This window comes from Myxine glutinosa, chromosome 7 (assembly GCF_964187855.1).
Source record: "Myxine glutinosa chromosome 7, kmMyxGlut1.1, whole genome shotgun sequence".
Classification (NCBI taxonomy): domain Eukaryota; kingdom Metazoa; phylum Chordata; class Myxini; order Myxiniformes; family Myxinidae; genus Myxine; species Myxine glutinosa.
Genome location: NC_136267.1, coordinates 163,662,800 through 163,680,330, shown reverse-complemented (window position 1 = coordinate 163,680,330; position 17,531 = coordinate 163,662,800). Strand labels below are relative to the sequence as shown.

The following is a 17,531-nucleotide window of genomic DNA, read 5'->3' as shown; positions in this document are numbered from 1 at the left end:
TACACTTTAAATAGGTTTATTTGAAATCTTTAATTTTCCACAATATAATTTACTTGCCATTTATCATTTGATGATTACGAGACAAATTCCTCTTGAGGATCGTGACAATTCATGCGCTGCGTGGAAACTTCTATTTCCAAAATGAATGAGACGATCGATGAAGAACGCAGACTTGAACAGGATGCAGCAAGAAAACGAATGAGACGGGCGAACGAGTCCATCGACGAACGTCAATGCAAACTTGCGGGGTCACCCGTGGGAATCCCACGGGCATGGATGTGTGTGACATTTCGACATATTGAGTTAGATGCTGCACATTCATTTTTACAAAATGGTTACTGGCAAGTCATCAGATCCAGAAATGGTGTAAAAACCACCGTTTAGAGGCCATTTTTCCCCGCAAAGCGGGGGTTGGCCTTTTCGGGGACCGTGGTAGTTGTTGTTTTTTTGTCCCCTTTTTGAAGCAATGTTTTACGGCCGGATGCCCTTCCTGACGCCAACCCTTTTTGCCGCCTTCAACGACAAACAGGGAATTACCAGTGAACTGGTACTCAATTAGCCGACCTCGGAAGGATGACAGGCTGAGTCAACCCCCCTGGCATTAATTCGGCGATCGACCGAGATTCGAACCCAGGATCCTAAGCCGGCACCCTAGCCGCTAGCCCAACACCAGAAATGGTGTCATGAACACAATTTATTTACGCACAAGCACAAAAGCAAGACGGGCCGATTTCCGATTCCGACGGGCCGACGGGCGAGACGGGCCGATTTCCGATTCCGACGGGCCGATTTGGAGCAAGAAAAAGAACGAGACGGGAGAAAAAGGAGAGAAACGAGACGGGGAAAGCCGATTGGAGAGGCGAGTGAGGCGCGATTGGAGAGGAGTGTGAGGCGCGATTGGAGAGGAGTGTGAGGCACGATTGGAGAGGAGTGTGAGGCGTGATTGGAGAGGAGTGTGAGGCACGATTGGAGAGGAGTGATTGGAGGGGAGTGTGAGGCACGATTGGAGAGGAGTGTGAGGCACGATTGGAGAGGAGTGTGAGGCGCGATTGGAGAGGAGTGTGAGGCGCGATTGGAGAGGAGTGTGAGGCGCGATTGGAGAGGCGTGTGAAGGATTGGAGAGGAGAGGAGTGTGAGGGATTGGAGAGGTGAGGGATTGGAAAGGAGAGGGATGTGAGGGTTTGGAGAGGAGAGGAGTGCTAGGTGGAGAGAGGAGAGTGTCAGGTGGAGACAGGAGAGTGTCAGGTGGAGACAGGAGAGTGTCAGGTGGAGAGGAGTGAGGGGTCACATATTATGTGAAATAACTAAATTCACACCATTTCTGGATCTGATGACTTGCCAGTAACCATTTTGTAAAAATGAATGTGCAGCATATAACTCAATATGTCGAAATGTCACACACATCCATGCCCGTGGGATTCCCACGGGTGACCCCGCTAGTCTATCAATATTGTTGAAACGAAGATCAAATAGCTGTATGTTGAAATATGTTGAAAAAGTCAAAACTTTACATGGGGTGTACTTACTTTTTCACGTGACTGTAGCTAAATTAGGCCATTTTCTAAATGAGGTAATTATTTTTAAAATCCCAAAATATTTCTGTAAAAAGTTAGAGATTCATGACGTTCTGAAATATAGACAGTAAATACCATTAATTATGTAGTTCCCAATTGGTGGTCCGCAGTCATTTATTGTTGACCTTTGCCGGTCCCTGTTGTGAAAATGGTTAAGAAGCACTGGTATTGTGGACACACTGCACAGTATCATAGACACTCTGCACAATACAATGAAGGTTCAAATGTTAATTATGAATAATGTGATTTTGACATTGTATTGTGTGTGTTATAGTGCAGTCAAACAAAAAGCATTTTTTCATTGTAATTGTCAATTAATCGATTCTCCCAATGGTCTGCTTGTCTGATTTAATATTCATTTAGGTGTTTGTGAGCTGTAACTTCTGCGGGAAGTCTATTTCCTCTGGTGGCTCAGCCACTGGCCACCAGGGCCGCTCCTTTACCCAGTACAATGTGGGAGGCTCTCCCATCAAGTCCAAGGTGACAAGCTGCCCAGGATGCCGCAAGCCATTGCCACGATGTGCCCTCTGCCTTATAAATATGGGCACGGCGGCCTCTCCCAATGTTGGTGCGTCAGACTTGTTGCTATTCCTGCCTCTCACAGTTCCTCGTGTTTTGCTCTATCTCTAGTTTAGAAAATTAATTAAATTAGTCATTAATCGAAAAAAAAAGGAAAAAAAAGGATTCATTGACTAATCAATAAATCAAAAACATCCTTTATAGTCACATTACTCGGTCACTGTCATGTCCGAATATCAGCTTCCTCGCTCAAAAGGTGCCCGGGATATTGCCCAGATTAGAAAGAAAATAAATAAGTGATTAATAACAAAAATAAATAAATAATCGTAAAATAATTAAATTATTAATCAATTGGCTAATAGAATACCAAAACCACCACCATTTCATTCAAATCTGTAACTTAAAAATAATTAATGAATTAAGTGATTAATCAAATAATTAAAAAATTAATCGATTAACAGATGAATCAATAAATCAAAAATACCCTTTACAGCCAAATCACTTGTCATGGTCGTGTCCAAATATCAGCTTCCTAACTCAAAAGGTGCCTGAGATAGGAAATAAATAAGTACTTAATAAATCGATAATAATGAAGTAATTAATCAATTGATTGATTAATCAAAAAACAAAAAAAACGTTTTTGCCAAAGCACGTGCTCACTATTGTGCCCAAATTTCAGCCTCCTAGCTCAAAGGATGGCTGAGATATCGCCCGGACAAACAAACAAACAAACAAACAACCAGAGTGAAAACTGAGTATTCCCTTTCAGCGCGCGTCATCGCCGGGCCCCCTTTTGTGCCCGGCGCTGACGTCATGCTGCGCCTGGAGATGGAATGGGAAAGGAGCGGTGTACAATATGTTGGGCATAGTATGTACAATATGATACTTGCGAAATCCCTAAAATAAGTTGTTGACCTCTGATCTCAAAAATACTTGGTGGTTGAATTCAGTGTCCAGATATGCTTATCCTCTTAAAATTTCAAGTCAATCAGATGAAAATTGAGGATTTTAGAAATCTGGCCTATATATAAAATAAATAATTTTAGAAATCTGGCCTATGTTGACCAAAAAATACTTGGTGGTTGAATTTAGTGATCAGATATGCAAATCCTCTTAATAGTTCAAGTCAATTGGATTAAAATTGAGGATTTTAGAAATTTGACAAAGTTGGTGACCTTTGGCCTCTGTTGACCTATTGATGTTTGGACCCCAAAAACAACAGGCTCCTTGCTTATGACCAACCCTACCATTTGGTGAAGTTTCGTGAAGATCGATTGAAAATTGTGACCTGTCGGCGACTGACATACAGACAGACAGAATAACGCACAAGACCAACCAATATACTTGAAACATCTTCATTTTCGCAAGTAAAAAATGGCGAAACATCTGTATGCGGTTAATAAATATTTCACTCCTGATATTATTGTTTGCACAGGGGCTGCTTCATCATTGAGGATCTCGTCAGCATGGTTGTCATTAATCTCAGAAACTTTAAAAATAATTTCAGCAATATCTCTTCCTCCAAGTCCAAGTTGTTGAAGATACCCCAAAAAAAAAAAAACCAGTAGTTTCCATCCCTATGTTGAGTGACTTCCATCAGGAAGAGATTTCCCAAAATGACAACCATGCTGAAGAGATCCCTCCCACAAAAACTAGATCAACATGCCATGTCTGATGAACATCAACCCACAGGCATGGCTGGAAAAGGGGAAGAAGAGGACAGGCTGAGTCAGGTGCAGAAGCTTTCCCAGTTCAACAGCTGGTTCACCTGGTGCCAGAGCTGTCGGCACGGTGGGCACGCTGGCCATATGATGAGCTGGTTCCGGTGAGACTTTGTCTTTATGTTAATCCTATAAAGTTGCATCGTGTTTCTTATTTTGGCTATTGCCAATTTATTGTTTGAGCTTTGTTGTGAGTGGCAAGGGGATTGCTTCATATCAACAGCATTTATATGTCAGGCCTCAATTATTACCCCGTGCACACGAAGCGAAAAGCTCTGTTAAGCAATTGATTCATGTCTGGCCGTCCGTCCATCTGTCCTATCAGTTTCTAATCATCAGTTTATGATCGAGGAACAACTTGTTTAAATCAAATGTTCTATTTTGAACACGAATCGGAACATGAATAAGTCTGTTTGTTTTACCGTACTTTGGCTTTGAATTCGTCCCAATCGCACATGCGCAGATTGAAGCGAGATAATTTTGTTGCTCTGCCTGTCTGCCTGTCTGTCTGACTGGCAGTCAAACACAATTGAAAATCATTCCAAACAGGAAACCTACTGTTTTTAAGGACGTCATAGAGAACACAGAGTTATGCCCTTTTTGGACGAAGACAAATATCACATACTATACTTGGGTCAATTTCCTCGACTTTTTCCCGTTACCCTTTAACATGTTGAACTGAAACTTGGTACATGGCTTAATTATAAGTTACAGAAACTGCAACTTATTCTGTAGCTTTGCATACCTAAAACAATTTGTCCTGCAATATATGGCTCACAATTGCTGGGTGCTTGGAACAAGAACATTCATTGGGACCAATAGGGGGCGTGTATTACAAAGCAATTCTCCCTTTTGTTTAAATTGAATTATATACTTGAACTCTGCACCACACAAATCACCTTCACAGTACTTCCAAGAACCAATATGTAGAACGAGAGGGCGTATCATTTGAGAGGGTGAAGAAGTGGCCGCCAGTATGGCTATATGTACGATTCCAAATGCCGCTGTGTTCTATTCCAATAGCGCTAAATATTCCGATTTTTTTTTTAACAATCTTTAAAATGATTATTTTATTAAAATTGAAGTTCATACTTACTGTGTGGGGTATCATGTTCTATGAAATCTCTAGTTTTAGGTTATTGCAGTGAGTTACAGATAAAAGGAACGTAGCATTTCCTTCTTGATTTTGAATACTCTACAAGAAACACCGACTACTTAGCAGTTCGGGTGCCGGCTTGGGATCCTAGAATCCTGGGTTTGAATCCCGGTCTATCGCTGAATTAACGCCAGGGGGGTTGACTCAGCCTGTCATCCTTCCGAGGTCGGCAAATTGAGTACCAGTTCACAGGTAATTCCCTGTGTGTCGCAAGAAGCGACTTACAGGGTTCGCGGCAGGAAGAACATCCGGCCATAAAACATTGCGTCAAAAAGGGGACCACGGTGCCCGAAAAAGGCCAACCCTGCTCTGCGGGGGGAAATGGCCTCGAAAGGTGGTTCTGCAAAAAGCACCCACTGGAGGGATGGGGAGTGGAGGTCGTGGGATATTGTTTCTGTCATTTAAACTATCAGTAATTTGCTTTGATTATATCAGCCGCCATTGGACTTAGTCAGAAACGGGAGCTTATGGATTGGGTCTCGTCCGTTCGTGTGTGCCTCCATCCGGAACCATATCTCAGAGATGTATGAACTGATTTTGTTCATAGTTGGCACAAAGACAACGCATGATGGTAAACGGTCGTGGCAAAAATATTGGCACCTTTGCACTTTTTTCAAGTAACTCACAATTTTCTCTAAAAATAAGTTGAAATTGACAAAAGTATTTTGGTCTCCACAATTCTTTATTTCACTGTTAATATTACAGAACCTTTGTTTGTTGATTCAGAACTTAATATATCCTTTTAAATCAGAAAATAAAAATAAATGACTGACAAAAGTATTGACACCCTAGACTTGATATTTGGCAGCATGGCCTTTGGACAAAATAACTGCAGTCAAGCGCTTCCTATAGTCATGAATGAACTTCCTCCACCTCTCTACTGGCAGTTTGGCTCATTCTTCTTGTGCAAACTGCTCCAGTTCTCCCAGATTTGAAGGGTGCCTTCTCCCAACAGCTGTTTTCAGATCTCACCACAGGTGTTCAATGGGATTTAGATCTGGACTCATTGCTGGCCACTTCAGAATCCAGCGTTTTGTCTTGAACCATTCCTGGGTGCTTTTTGAAGTGTGTTTGGGGTCATTGTCCTGCTGCAAGACCCATGACCATCAATGGAGACACAGCTTTCTGACACTGGGTTGAACATTTTGCTCCAAAATGCTTTGGTAATCTCCTGATTTCATGATGCCATGCACACATTCAAGGCACCCAGTGCCAGAGGAAGCACAGCAACCCCAAAACATCACTGAACCTCCTCCATGTTTGACTGTCGGGAAGGTGTTCTTTTCTTTGAAGGCTTCATTTTGTTTTCTGTAAACATAGAGATGATGTGCTTTCCAAAAAAGCTCTAATTTGGTCTCATCACTCCACAGGACATTCTCCCAGAGGGATTTTGGCTTGTTCAGGTATGTTTTGGCAAACTCCAGTTGGGCTTTCTTATTTCTCTCTATCAGCAGTGGGGTCCTCCTGGGTCCCCTTTCGAGCCCCCTTTCATTGAGTTGGTGACTGATGGTGCGAGTTGAAAGTGTCGTACCTTGTGTCTGAAGGTCAGCTTGAATCTGTTTGAGAGTTGATTGAGGTGCTTTCTCCACCGTTTGAACAATCCTTCGCTGCAATCTTTGATCATGTTTTCTCTTGCGGCCACGTCTAGGGAGGTTGGCTACAGTGCCATGGGCCTTAAACTTCCTGATAACATTGCGTACGGTGGACACAGGAACATCAAGGTCTCTGGAGATGGACTTGTAGCTTTGAGATTTTCCATGCTTGGCTACAATCTTGTGTCTGACCTCCTCAGGCAAGTCTCTGGTTTTCTTTCTTATCTCCGTGCTCATTGTGGTGCACACAGTGACACAAAACAGCAGAATGACTCATTTCCTCCATTCAAACTGGTTGAATGAGTGATTTTTATAATGCAGGCACCTGCAACTCACCATAGGTAAGTTCACTTCCAAAATCAAGGAGAATCACCTGCTTGAAATCTAATGATTTCTAACAACTTCTGAAAGGTGCCAATAATATTGTGCGGGCCATTTTAGGATTTCTGCATGGAATAAGCTAAGATTTCGTCATTTTTTCAGTTTTTTGTTTTGTTTTGTTCCACTGGAAACCAAAGAAATAATTTTGTGGATACCAAAATATATTTAATTTTCAACAATTTTCTTGAAGAATTTTTTTTTTTTTTTTTTTTTTTTTTTTTTTTGTATACAATATCGAGGCTCGTGAAAGAGCGAACATTAATCACATGAACACACAGAAAGACAAACCGACACATAAAACATATAACATAGGGAGCGGTAGACAAGATGGGGAGAGAGGGGGAAGGACACAAACACAACATTTGAGAGCAGGGACCGAGAGACATGGAGACATCGAGAGATCTGAGAGAGGGCGAGGGCTTTGGGGGGGGGGGGCGTGGGAAGGGGGCAGTGGGAGAGGTATAAAACATATGGACACTGCCAGGACTTCCAGGAAAGAAGTTGGAATTTCAAACAAGGTGGATCTGGGGTGAATTAGCGGGGGTAGAAAAGATCAAGGTTTTGGATGGGGGAAGATAAGAGATGGTGGTGAACAGCTGTTTTAAAGACCTGGAGGGAGGAGTGGGATTGAAGGGAGTGAGGGAGTTTGTTCCAGAGGCGGGAGAAAAGAGGAATGAAAGAGTGAAGGTGAGCGGAGAGCCGAGATTTCGGCAGTTTAACCATCAGAGGGTTGCTGGCAGATCTTGTGCGACCTGTAGGAATATTTGGGGGACAGAGCACAGAGAGAGCTGGGGGTGCAAGGCCGGAGAGGAGTCGGTAGAAGACAGAAAGACCACCTACCTGCCTGCGGTGAGTGAGTGAAAGGCCCTCAGAGATAGCTTCATCGCGGGAGATTCCAATAATTCTGAAAGCTTTGGTTTCAACAGCGTGAAGCCGAGCTAGGTGTGAGGCAGGAGCACCGGCCCATAGGGGAGAACAGTATTCCATTGAGCTGCGGATGAAAGCCTTGTATGTGGTGAGGAGCTCAGGTGTGCCGAGGAAGGACTTCGCACGACGGAGGATGCCCAGTCGGCGACTGGCTTTGGAGGCCAGCTTGGAAATGTGGTTTTCCCAAGAAAGATCATGGCAGATAGTGAGACCCAAAATCTTGAGCGACAGAACTTCTTGGAGAGGATTTTTGAGAAAGTAGATGGGAGGGTTGTCCAGTCGATCTTTTCGGAGAGACATAGTAAGAGTGTGAGATTTGTCAGGATTGAAAGACATGTTCCACTTGTTTGACCAGTCTGTGATTTTGTCAAGGTCTTCAGAGAGTGAGGAGGCAGCAGACTGCCGATCTGAGGGAAGAGGAATGGAGCGGCAGAGAGTGGAGTCATCAGCAAAGAGATAGAGAGGATTTTCGAGAGAGTCAGAGAGATCATTGATGAAGACCAGAAAAAGCACGGGGCCCAGAACACTGCCTTGGGGAACTCCAGCCTGAACAGGAAGAGGAGATGAGAGAAACCCATTCAGGGCCACACGTTGACGACGACTAGAGAGGAAGTCCGCCAGCCATGCGTGGAGATTTCCATGGATACCAAAGGAGGAGAGTTTGGTGAGCAGAGCGGGGTGCCAGACCGTGTCGAAGGCACGTGATATGTCGAGGGAGACAGCTCTAATTTCCTGTTTGGCATTGAGGACCTCCATCCATTGTTGAGACAGCAGAAGCAGCATGTCCAGAGTAGAGTGACCTGGTCTGAAACCAAATTGATGATCAGAGATCAAGCCATTGGAGAAGAGGAAAGATTTCATATCAGAAGCAATGATGGATTCCATGACTTTGCTGATAATTGGGAGAAGGCTGATTGGTCTGTAGTTGCTAGGATCTGTTTTTGCACCTTTTTTGTGCAAAGCGGTGATGTTGGCTGATTTCCAAGCAGATGGCAGTTGACCTTGAGCAAAAGAGAGGGTGAAGAGAACAGAGAGAGGGTGAGATAGAGCAGCAGAGCAGGATTTTAGGACCCGTGGGCTGATGCCGTCGGGTCCAGTTGCAGAATCAGAGTCGAGGGTTGACAGAAACTTTTCCACCTTGTCAGGAGGAAAGGACACGGAGTCCAGGAGCAGCAGGGTACGACTGGGTATGGTGGGTACAGAGAGGGATGGGTTTGGGACACAAGATTTAGAGGCAAACACAGAGTTGAGGCATTCAGCTTTTTCACGTGCGGAGTCAGCTGTGTAGCCGTTTGAGGTAAGGGAGGGGATGGAGGGGGAACAAACACCAGAAACGGATTTGACCAGACGCCACCAGGATTTGGAAGAGGGAGACAGATAAGAGAGTTCGGTCTTGAGAACGGAGAGATATTGTTTCCTGGCTCTCCTGAGGGTGGACACACACTTGTTTCGGGCTTTGTGAAAGGAAATGAGATTTCCTTCCGTTGGATTTGCTTTCCAGGAGACGAAGGCAAGTTGTTTCTGGGCAACAGCCTCACCACAAGATTCCGTGTACCATGGACGGGAGGAAGGGTATGACAACTGAAGACGAGATGGGATAAATCTGTGCATGAGAGAGAGCAATTTACTTTGGAAGAATTCCCAGGATGAGTTGATGTCAGAGGTGGTAGAGATGGGAGACCAGTCCAGATGATTGATGGCTGCTTGAAGACCGTGCCAGTTGGCCTGAGTGAAATGCCAGACTCGTCGACGCTGAGCAGGCTCCCTGAGGATGGTCAGAGAGATGTCCACTTTAACAAGGACATGATCAGATGATCCGATCGGAGCAGAAGAAGAGCAGCAGACATTTTCAGGGAAGTTAGTCATAACCAAGTCCAGAAGAGAAGATGTTCCGTTGACTGAGATCCGGGTCGGGAAATTGACAGATTGTGTCAGTCCCAGTGAGTCGCAGAAGTCCTTTGCTGAGGAGCCATGGCTGGTGAGAGAGGTACCCACACCCAGCCAACTGGCATGATGACAGTTGAAATCACCACATATGAGGAAGAGAGAGTTGGGATGAGTAGATAGAAGTTGGTCCATATCATCAGACAGCGAGATGTAGATGGAGTCATCACTGTTTGGTGGACGGTACAACACACATATGAACAAGAGGTGGGAGCGAAGGGGAAGCCGTAGCCAGAGGTATTCCTGGGGGTGAGGTGGAGAGAGTGCAGTGCAGGGCGAGTGAGGAAGAGAGTTTTTGATAAAGATAGCAACCCCGCCTCCAGGACGAGGCTCAGGTCTATCATACCGGAGGAGGGAGTAGCCCGGGAGAGATACTATGGAATCAGAGACATCATAAAGGAGGAAAGTTTCTGTTAAGCAGATCACGTCTGGTTTGACAGAAGCAACCTGTATGGAGAGATCAGTTAAGTTTGAACGAAGGCCCCGGATGTTTGAGGTCCATACCGTTAATGAAGAGGAAGGGGGAGCATCAGATACAGAACAGGGGGGAGGAGGGGTAGGGTAAGATGTGGAAGAGGTGGAAGAGGTAGGGAGAGCTGTTGAAGGTGTGTCAGAGATTTCAGAATAGCTCGGAGAAAGGGAAGGATGGGGCGGACAAAAGGTTTGATGGTGATTGGGTGAGCCACAATGAGGTGTTATTTGAGGAGGGGGAAGAGCGAGGCAGAAGGTTGGGGGAGATGGAGGTGAGAGTTTGAAGGGGGAAGAAGCGGGGAGGACGCTTTGAGGAGGGGGAGTGAGCGGGGGGAAATTGAGAAGCAATGAGGGTGGGGAGATTTGAAGGGGAGGGGTGAGGGGGGAGTTTGGGAGGGAAGGGACAAGGGGAGGGATTTGAAAGGGATGGGATATGGGGGAGATTTGGAGGGGAGGGGTGAGGCAGGAGTCTAGGAGGGGAGGGGCGAGGGGGCGTCTTGGCGGGGAGGGGTGAGGGAGTAGTTTAGGAGGGAGGGGGCAAGGGGGGAGATTTGAAAGGGATGGGTGATGGGGAAGATTTGGAGGGGAGGGGTGATGGGGAAGATTTGGAGGGGAGGGGTTATGGGGAAGATTTGGAGGGGAGGGGTGAGATTGGATTTTTGAAAGTGTACGATTTATGGGAAACTAACATTTATTGCAAAATGAGTTTCTTGTGACCTTCGAGTTAAAAATACGTTTAAGGACGCTGGATGGAGGATGGAGTGCAGGAGAGTTTAGGGAATGTAGAACAAAGGCACTATAGGAGATGGATATTTTTTTTGGGATGAATTGATTTGGTGAGCAAGTCGAAAGCAGCCTTTTAAAGAAGAAGAAGAAAAAGGTGTTATAAAATATGACGGAATACATAACTTGAGGGGAAAGTGTAAACATTGAAGGTTAATGAGTGAAAACTATCTGGGGAAATGGGGGAGAAACACGTGGTCGAAGAACGAACGAACGAATAAGAATGAATAAACGAATGAGAACAGAGAAGGAAATGTTTTTTTTTTTTTTTTTTTTTTTTTGAGTTGAGATTTACACAAGGAAGTAGGCTATGGGTGAAAAGACTGGGAATACAGAGAACGAAAGTTATTGGATCACAAACGACGGACCACTGAGAGAAAAACAAAGCCTCAAGGTTGTACAGTGCACACTGTACAAGGCCTTGCTCGCGACACGGCAAACAGACGATCAATTTATGAAAGATAAACACCGAGAAACAACCAAAGTTGCACACAATAACTTCACACACCGAAAGATAAATACAGTTTCGACAAAATACAATTGTGAACAGACTTAACTTCGAAAAACGTGGAGACCGTGTGGAGCTTCGAAAATCCCTGCCGCCGTCTCCAAGATCTCGCGAGAAATAATGCACCAAGATCTCGTGAAATGGTGCATTATTTCAAAGAAAATGCAAGGGCGCCAATATTTTTGCCCATGATTGTGCATTGCTCAGCGTTTGTTTTGCGATGCGATCAAAGATGACCGATTGGCGGCCATTTTAGTTGGAAAAATCCCGATGTTGAACACGTCCTCCACCATTTCTCGGAAATGCATTTACTGATTTTTTTGTTTTTTGTTTTTTTTTGTTCAAACTTGTCAAACAGATAACGAATGATGGCTTACATATGCACGCCATTTTTTTTTCGAGATCGGATCCAAGATGTTCGACTAGCGGCCATTTTATTACTTGAATGTGTCCTCAACCTTTTCGCTACATGCATGGACCGATTTTGTTCAAACTTGTCACAAAAAGACATGAGAGTATACACATGCAGATGTTGTTTTGTAATCCGACCAAAGATGGCCGACTGACAGCCTTTTACTCCGTACAGCATAATTACTAAAACCATGGGTGTGATGACATTTTATGTCTTTTTCTTCTTGTTTTCTTTAATTGTACTGTATAAGTGAATTAATTTTTGTTTTGCGAATTGCGGAATGATTTCTTGAATTGGTGCGGAGCTGCAAAAGTTGAGTGGCGTTAATTTGAAGCAAGAGTTATCGGCTGTCTTTGGCCTGTCTCGGGTTGTCGACGTTGATTGGTTTTCAAATTATTGACCCATTGTGCTGTACCCAGCAGGGAACACACCGAGTGTCCAGTTTCAGCTTGTTCGTGCAAGTGCATGCAGCTGGATGCTACCGGAAGCCTGACGTCAGCTCAGCTTGACTGAGACTCTCAGCCTGCTGGACAAGCATCATCAGTGCCTTTACGTTGGTTGAGGATGTGAGTCTAGAACTCGCCGATGTTTAAAATAACTTTGCATTTCCATAAGGTTCATGTTGCTTCCCTATCTTATTCTCTTTTGCATCTGCTGAAGAGGATTCCATGAAATATCAAAACCTACTACTTTTTTTTTTTTTTTTTCATCTTCTTCATATTCTCTCCCTCTCTCTGTCTCTCTGTCTCTCCCCTTCACTTCTCATTATTTTTGTCACACTTTGTCAAGATAATTTCTCTATGTCGGGATTTCATTTACTCCATACGGTCTGCTTTTCCTTTCTCTACCTGGCCAGATTTTTCGATTCAAACTAGCTGCAGGACCCAACTTTCACAAACCTTTTCACTCACTTATTTGCTTGCTTTGTTTTTTTTGTTTTTTTTGTACAGCATGCCAGGGTTTATTTCAAGCATTGCTGAGATGTCATGTAAATCTTCACAGGAGGAGTAAGCGCATTATCATGATGTAATATTCAAGTGTACTATTGTGCTCCCAGGCTAACCCCCGCTTTAGCGGAAAAAATGGCCTTAAAACGATCATTCATTCATTCATTCCACCATCCAATTCGTTCATTCATTCATTGTGCTACCACTTTTTTTTTTTAATGATCTGAGACTCAGAGAGGAGCTTGTACATAAATTCCATGCAGAGCAAAGACGTAGCTTTACATTAGTTGCAAGGGCATTAGATAATGGAAAAAAACATGTGATGTATGGAATTTTAATTTGGGTTCCACAAATCCTGGCCAGCCTTCATATGGAAATGCTAATCAAGCCAATTGCACAAAGTACAAAAGTTTTTGCTTTCCAATGTGTGTTTGTATCGTGTAACATATCCTGACTAATGTCACAATAGATTATCATTTTGTAGCTCAGACAAACTTGAAGTAATTGAAGCTCGAAGAGAAAAATTCATTGCAGATTCGTATCTTTATGGAAGAGCTGATTTAAGCACTGATTTATTTTCTGATTGTTCCCTAAAGAAGAGTCTTTTATCGTGTTTCCACATTAAATGTATTGTTTAAAGAAGTAGAAAACGTTTGCTTGCTTTTTTCCCTCCGCCACTGAAGGTGAATGTTATGTGTTCACCACTGTTTGTCTGTGAGCAGGATATCTCAAAAGGTTATGGATGGATTCGGACGATACTCGGTGGACAGGTTTGGGTGTGTGACAAGGATGAATTTATTCGATTTCGGTGAAGATCCAGATCCAGATCCGATAGTTTTTTTAAGTTTCTTCATCATTGAAAAATAGGGGAAAAACGATATGTAGCACGATATTTTAAAATATTGTGGATGGATTCTGCCAAAACTTGGTGGATGAGTTGGTTCGGTGACATGAACAAGCCGATTCGTTTTTGGTTCAGGTCCAGATCCAGAGCCGACCTATCAGTGGGATACAAAACGTAAACGCCGGTCAGTGTGTGACAGAATTGATTGTGGCCGGTCAGTGTGCGACAGAATTGACTGTGGTCGGTCAGTGTGTGACAGAATTGATTGTGCTCGGTCAGTGTGTGACAGAATTGATTGTGGCCGGTCAGTGTGTGACAGAATTGATTGTGGCCGGTCAGTGTGTGACAGAATTGATTGTGGCCGGTCAGTGTGTGACAGGATTGATTATGGCCGGTCAGTGTGTGACAGAATTGATTGTGGCCAATCAGTGTGTGACGGAATTGATTGTGGCTGGTCAGTGTGTGACAGAATTTATGGTGGCCGGTCATTGTGTGACAATTGATTGTGGCCGGTCAGTGTGTGACAGAATTGATTGTGGCCAATCAGTGTGTGACGGAATTGATTGTGGCCGGTCAGTGTGTGACAGAATTGATTGTGGCCAGTCAGTGTGTGACAATTGATTGGCCGGTCAGTGTGTGACAGAATTGATTGTGGCCAATCAGTGTGTGACGGAATTGATTGTGGCCGGTCAGTGTGTGACAGAATTGATTGTGGTCGGTCAGTGTGTGGCAGGATTGATTGTGGCCGGTCAGTGTGTGACAGAATTGACTGTGGCCGGTCAGTGTGTGACAATTGATTGTGGCCAGTCAGTGTGTGACAGGATTGATTACCTTCTGACATTTGCATGCGAAGCCGCACGCTAAGGTGCTCGTGGCCAGTTAGTGTGGTGACGTGTGAGAAATGGCTTTCAGTAAAAATGTAAAGATGAAAGGACATGTACTTGACTAACTACCAGTCACAACGCATATCATTCAACATGAATACAGCCTATTGTTAAGAACTAAACATATTACTATGAGACGTAATTGCCTTTAATCATATGTGTATGTGCTTTATTTCTGTTCAGGTGGTGCATGAAGTCCTCTCTGGACCCACACAAACCATCTCCATTCACTCTACCAGGATGAATGTTATTCGGAGATACACTTTTGATATTAAAGAATTCCAGCACTGTTGCCACCATGTGCGAAGCTAAGATGACACAAAGTGCCAGACGTTTAGTTTTTCATGCATTGCAGTTTCCCCGTATCTCACGACTTCGCTTTAGATGAACCGGCCTGATATTTGTATTGGCAATTCCACAAGCAAAATAAAGTTGAACACTCCATTGGTAAAAGTTAGTCGTCAGGAAGGGTCTCGTAGTGAACTCCATTCAATGTACAATGTGCGCTGAGTGAGTTCATCAAAAATGTAGTGGTTTGAGAGGGTCATTAACCAGTGTGGCAGCTACATTCAAGTGTAAGGTGTGCACAGAGGGAGCTGCAGATGGAGGAAATGTTGAGTTGGATCTTGGAGACGGCGTGAAGCTGGAAGGTGTGGAAACATTTTGCTACCTCAGAGACATGCTGAATGGAGAAGGTGGATCAGACTCGGCAACGGTTGCTAGAGAGAGATGTGCATGGAAGAAGTTTTGGGAATTGAGTGGCGTGCTGACGAGGAGTGGAGTGTCGCTGAAGCTGAAGGGAAAGGCGTATGCTGCATGTGTGAGAAGTGTTATGATTTATGGGAGCGAGACATGGGTAATGAGCGTAGAGCAGCAACGAAGGCTGGAAAGGGTAGAAATGCGAATGGTTTGGTGGATGTGTGGAGTATCGTTGAGAGAGAGGAAGACAAATGATGAATTGCGAAAGATGATGGGAATAGAGCCTGTGATGGATGCTGTGAAGAGAAACAGTTTGAGATGGTTTGGTCGTGTGTTGAGGAAGGATGAAAGTGACTGGTTGAGAAGAGTGATGTAAATGAATGGAGAAGGAAGTAGAGGACGGGGAAGACCGAGAAAGACTTGGCTTAAGGTGGTGGAAGAAGAAATGCGGGCAAAGGAGTTAACAAGGGGAGATGCAGAAAATAGGGCAAAATGGAGAAGATCGTCATGGGGACCGCATGGCTAACCCCCACTCTTGCAGGGAAAATGGCCTTAAAATGCCTGTTGCTGTGCTGTGTACTCCATTGGCAAAAGTATATTTATTTAGTGTTCAAGGATATTCAGTCCAAACACAAGAAAAGCTGGAGGATTTGAGGAAAGTAGAAAATCACTTCATGTTGAGTCTCTCTCACAGCTTCATCTCCCTCATATGTGTTTCATTTTCCATACCTGGGCTACAATTAGTTAATTATATTTGATGAATTCGATCTAGTTTGAGGTATTTGGGGTTGCAGTGGGGGGGGGGGGGATATTAATTTTGCTGAGCTCTTTCCAGACTCACATATCAGCTTTGCTGATGTGGAGATAATGCCGCTTCATTAAAATTGTAAATGGAGATCTTTGATAGGCTGCATTAACCCTACAATCAGCCACCAGAGCACATTTCTACATTGTGGTTGCAGTATTATTATTGCAGTATTATGGGAAAATCTGGGTCGGAAAGGGAAGGGGGGCGGCGGCGTGTCGAGGAGTTGTTTGGATATTTTGATGTGCACTCCAAGGCCACATCCTTTCAGCAATAAAAAAATATTATTTGCTCGCTTCCAAACAGATAAGAACTCAGTGCTGCATATTGAGGTGGGTTCTTTCAAATCCACTTCTATTTCACCACAAACAGCAAGCCTGTGTTGGCTTATCAGTTGAGGTGGCTGGGTTAGGATCTCATGGTCTTGAGTTCTCAGGGTCTTAAGCTTCCAGCAAATGATGCAACCAACAGGCTCCATGGGAAACAACAACCACAAGCAGCAACTAGAAGGCCACTCGGTAGAGCGCATACCTCCACCAGGTTGAACAGTTTGTTTTGTATCCACTGATAGGCCCGATCTGGATCCGGACCGGAACCAAAATCTAATCGGTTTGTTCTTATATATTTACAATTCTTTGAGATATCCTGCTATGTATCGTTTTTGGCCCTAACTCCCAATGGTGAAGAATCACTTAAATAATTCGAGTAGCTGGATCCGAATCCGGATCTTCACCAAAATCGAATCATTTCGTCCTTGTCACATACCCAACCTCCCCGCAAAATTTCGTCCGAATCCATCCACAACTTTTTGAGATATCTTGTTCACAAACAAACAGACAGGGGTGAAAACATAACCTCCATCCACCTTCGGTGGTGGAGGTAATGATACAGTCGTTGCCAAAAATATTGGCACCCTTGCCCTTTTTTCAAATAATGCACCATTTCTTCCAGGTAATTGTTGAAATTTAAAAAATATTTTGGTATCCACATTTGTATTTCTTTGGTTTGAAGTGGAACAAAAAAAAAAAGCTGAAAAAAATACTAAATCTTAGTTTATTCCACACAGAAATCATAAAATGGCCCAGACAATATTATTGGCACCTTTTAGAAGTTGTTAGAAATAATTAGATTTCAAGCAGGTGATTCTCCTTTACTTTGGAATTGAACTCACCCATGGTGAGTTGCAGGTGCTTACAAAGAAAAGGAGTCATTCTGCGGTTTTGTGTCACTGTGTGCACCACAATGAGCATGGAGAAAAGAAAGAAACCCAGAGAATTGTCTAAAGAGGTCAGACACAAAATTGTAGCCAAGCATGGACAATCTCAAGGCTACAAGTCCATCTCCAGAGACTTTGATGTTCCTGT

General features: G+C 43.9%; 1 protein-coding gene across 18 annotated transcripts in view; it reads left to right on the top strand.

The window, feature by feature from the left end:
* The window catches only part of MIOS (meiosis regulator for oocyte development), a 47,991-nt gene extending 30,841 nt beyond the window's left edge, over positions 1 to 17,150 (top strand). For 7 of the 18 annotated variants that reach the window (XM_078782497.1, XM_068123497.2, XM_068123500.2 and 4 more), the window contains 3 exons: positions 1,938 to 2,142; positions 3,786 to 3,918; positions 12,408 to 13,585. In XM_078782497.1, coding sequence (XP_078638623.1) covers positions 1,938 to 2,142; positions 3,786 to 3,918; positions 12,408 to 12,501 — 432 coding nt within the window. In that variant the 3' untranslated portion in view covers positions 12,502 to 13,585. Of the gene's footprint in view, positions 1 to 1,937; positions 2,143 to 3,785; positions 3,919 to 12,407; positions 13,586 to 13,657; positions 13,744 to 14,846 lie in introns of those variants that run through there. The other 11 variants (XM_078782499.1, XM_078782501.1, XM_078782500.1 and 8 more) reach the window with 6 other exon arrangements.
* The last annotated feature ends 381 nt before the right edge of the window (positions 17,151 to 17,531 follow it).